Here is a 4,288-nt window from a genome sequence, read left to right on the forward strand (position 1 = left end):
GGGAGCCGATTACCTAGTAAGCAGCAAGCCGTGAACATTCAGGTTGCAAACACCATTCTGGGAAATCGGAGCAGAATTAGTGACCCCATTTCTCATCTACATAATTCACAAGGTTCAAAAATTTAGGCATAAATGCAAGTTAGTAAAGCCACCAAACTAGCCTTATTTACATATTTTTGTCTAGAAAAAATTTTAGTGGAAAAAAAAGGCAATAAGAGGTCGGCCGACCCAAAAATACCGCTTGTAAGGGGTCATGAATACATACACCAACAACAGATAACCAAGGCACAGGTGTATAAGAGCTTTTTAAAAGAGTGTGGAATTATCAATCAATCACTTGGTTAAATTGTAATAAGTTCAAAACAACTGAAAAAAATAAGCAATTACGATGATCTGAATTGTTTGTTCAAATTGTTAATTTATATTACAACTTAAGGTATGGAGGTAGGTTGTCACTTTCATGCCTTATTCCACTTTCCTTCCTCAACGTACACTTTACTACTGCGCTGTACCCAAGGACCTCCACCTCTAACACCACCAAAACCATCACCGCCACCACTAGCATCACCAACAAGAAGAACAGCAGAAACAGCAAAGCCCATGCGTTCCGCCATTGACCTCAGATATGTTGTCCTTGACACTCATCAACAGCCATCCACCCGCACAACAAATCATAAACAAACCCACCCACCTACCTGCCCACTTCCTCATTCTCACAACTATTATTGCGGCACCCATCACTCTCTACGTCCGCTACGAATGTCTGTAAGTCAACTCAATGCTCAGCGGATAGACAAAAACGTAAAAACCGAGACTAGAACGCATTGAAAATAGTTTATTAAGGGGTTTTTGGGGAAGAGAGGAGAGGGGGAGGAGAAGAACATCACAGATGGGACACCGGAAGCCAGCCAACGCACATCTCAACAGCACTCTAGCCACACACCAATCCATGCCACCGTTGTGCACAGCCAGGCTCTGGTATGCCGCGTGCCTCCAACTCTGTCTCAACTACCATGCACCGCCACGTCTCTCGCGTCGGTGCAACAGAAAAACGCGAATGCAATCTGCAATTTGGTGTAAAAGTGCCCTTAAACAGAGCCGTTGCAGCGTCCACACAACATCCGACGCAATTTCTCCATCTGTCCGCCCATTGCCACCGAAACCGTAGAGAACACGACCCTGACGTTTGAGGGCATAGACTACGTCCGTGGCAGTGACGGTCTTGCGTCTCGAGTGCGCGGCGCACGTGACGGCATCGCGAATGACGTTCTTCAGGAAGTCAATGATCACACCACGAGTCTCCTCGTACACGACCCCAGAGATGCGTTTCACGCCTCCACAACGTGCCAGACGTCGGATGGCGGAATTTGTGATGCCTTGAATCTGGTCATGCGACACCATCCTGTGACGCTTAACGCCACCGATTCCCAGACCCCTCCCACCCTTACCACGACCAGACATTGTTCGCCTCAATCACGACCACCGCGATTCAACTGCGCTGTATCAACGAAGAGGCTGCGCCAACCGCCTAAGCTATTTGTACCTCCGTGTGTGGGTGCTGCCTTTGCATCACCCAATCAGCACTTCGCTTCAGTCAATTCGAACAGTTCAAGCTTCGTTTTATTTCCATTCATATTACACAAACCATTACTATTTTATTTACTCGTATTGGTAGTGTTTAAATGCATTAAGAGCGGGCACACTCAAACACTGACATATGTAGCTATGATCATCGTGTATGCATGTACATACACAAATACACATCGACAAGTGGCAAAAACAATGTGCACACAATTACCAGAATAAGGTGTGGTGAAGAAACTATAAATAACTGAGCAATTTACAAAATCATATTTTAAGAATAGTAACAGTAACTTTCTAAGGCTGCAAATTTGCATGAGTCCTTTGCAACTCAAGATCGTATTCTGGCAAAAGAATTTGGCCTAAGCTCACTAAGATAGCGTTATCGAGAGAACCGCAGTAGAGGAGAGAATCGGCATAGGTGAGGCAGACAACACTGGCTGTGTGCCCCCTAAAACAGCAAGAAGGGCTGATACGCACACACCGCCAATTTGTTCAAATGAGTAACTCATTCTACTCTGTTTATCACTTTACAGGATTCCAAAATGAAGATACTTGTCTTGTCCCCATGGATCCCTTTGAATTTTGCTTTATTTTTTTGCGAGAATCTGATACAGAAATTGCACCTGGTTGTGCTACTTAATTGTGAAAATAAGTAGGTAGAGTCATAACTATTCTGGAAGGCGTCGAATAAGGAGGCAGGGGGTAACTTCTTAGGTTTTAAACAACACTCTCAAAGTACAATGAACTGTGGACTCTTCAGCCTCCGCAGTGTGTACTTCTACCCCTTCCAAAAGCCTACCAGCCCGTCTGCACCACAATTATAAGCCTTCCATGTCGCTATGTTGCTACATCTACAGAAAAGTGTCGGAAGCTACAGCAGTGTCAAAAATGTAGCCACAGGTATTGGCACAACCAAAATGCTCCTCAATATAGTCTTTTGCAAAGGAGTATCCGTTGTTTTGTGAATAGGAGGAGATTTCTTACTTTCTTCATTAGGCCTTAATAAGTAGCCTTACATAAGTAAAGCGGTAATTACACTATGAAATCAAGGGGCGTTAGCTTAACTAACTAAGATCTTACTAAGATGCAAAGTAGACACCCTTTATTATGATCTCTTCATTGGACAAAAAACGCAGCCTTAAAAACGTTTTTAATCAGGTAGGCGATAGGTCAGCACCTCCTACTATCCAATAGATGTAAGCTACCGAAAATGATACATCTAATCTCATAACACTATGCTATCTTAATGCGATAATAGTGGGTTTAACAGAAATGGAGGTCGTTTGACCGTTGTTTGCAGCCAATTTATTCAATTGAGTTGCGTAATTCACAAGGAATGAGGAAATGACATACTACTGAAACGAATAATCAGTAGTTAGAATAAAGTATGAAGTATCGTTAGAGTTTCCCTCAACTAATCGAAGCGAGAGGGGAGGGTGAGAGAAGAAAACAAAAATTAAAACTAGCTGAAGAAGGCCTAATGTAAAATTTATCTTTTGATTACTGTAAGCTACGAATCATGATCAAATTTTACAGTCGAAGGAGCCACTGCTTTCTGGACTAATAACAAATTAGGAAGCAGGGCCTACAGCAAGTTAGATTGCACATTACACGCATTTACTGCGACAATTAAACATTAGCATAGAGAATTGAGGTGGGAGCATACTTTAAAGCGAGACTCAGCCAGGACCGAAAATAAAATAACGGCACAAATGCAAATAGCACTCATGATTTACCGTTTCGTAGTTATTCGATATTTAAATAAGTGTACTTTGACGCATAATTGACAAGGGCGATTGGTATTTAGCTTCAAATCTTCTTCAAAAATAAACTTTAAATATTCACCCTTGATTTCGCGTGAGAGCCTTAATTAAAGAGCCACTTAATCAACCACTCGGCGATGTTAAGAAGTCAGAGAAAATGTAGGAAAATTAGATGCCACGCATCACCCATCGCTGCCATATCAAAAGCAAATAAAAAATAGCCTTACCTGTAGCTTTTAAATGCAAGAGTTAAATCCAACATGAATGGGGCTATTTGTATGTAAAATTGAAGGTGGATGGGTGGCCCTTAATCGCTAACACTTAACTCATACTTGGTGGTCAATCGGAGTCCGTCTCTAACTTCACCTTAACGCCTTCTATATATTGAAATGATAATGTAAACAGGTAAGTGATGAGACATTTCAGAAAACTTATTTTAGAAACTGCAAAATACAACTGATTGCAGAATCACAATTTACATGCTTTTGGTGACGAAGTGGGGTGCTACTCACTACTCAATTTAAGTAGCATCGCTGTTTCTAGGTGGACAAAGGTTAATACAAATCCCCTTAAGGCATCTTAATGTGCTCCTCACCAACCAAATCGACAATTCGCAATTTACTTTGCATGTTAAGTGAAATGGATAGTTTTTCTCACTGACCAGGAAGCCATCTTCAAGGCCAAGGAAATGATTTATTTGCCCAGGCCGAATAACTTCACAAACCTACAAAATAAATAGGCATTTAAATGTACTGAAATTCCGTTTGAAATCATAAAAAGTCTGTTTCATAAAAGTGCAAATTGGGGTGACGTTGAAGAAATCACACCTGTCAAATTCACGCCATCGTTCTGTGTTGTCACAAGTGCCACCCTAAACAGCTACCCACTCACCCATAGGGTTTGGGCTTCCGGTCTGTAACTCATACAGTTTCACGTGACAA

At 41.9% G+C, this 4,288-nt stretch overlaps 1 protein-coding gene across 1 annotated transcript; it reads right to left on the minus strand. All coding sequences in view use genetic code 11, as the record gives it.

The window, feature by feature from the left end:
* Nucleotides 1-458: 458 nt before the first annotated feature.
* EGR_03787 (Histone H4) lies at nt 459-4,019 on the minus strand (the record flags this gene model as incomplete). The annotated part of the gene is made up of 4 exons (XM_024493036.1): nt 459-618; nt 1,013-1,443; nt 1,954-2,032; nt 4,009-4,019. The coding sequence occupies 4 exons, from the start codon at nt 4,017-4,019 to the stop codon at nt 459-461; spliced, it is 681 nt and encodes a 226-aa protein (XP_024352497.1).
* Nucleotides 4,020-4,288: the final 269 nt, after the last annotated feature.

The sequence above is a fragment of the Echinococcus granulosus genome (genome assembly GCF_000524195.1).
Source record: "Echinococcus granulosus chromosome Unknown EG_S00021, whole genome shotgun sequence".
NCBI classification, from domain to species: domain Eukaryota; kingdom Metazoa; phylum Platyhelminthes; class Cestoda; order Cyclophyllidea; family Taeniidae; genus Echinococcus; species Echinococcus granulosus.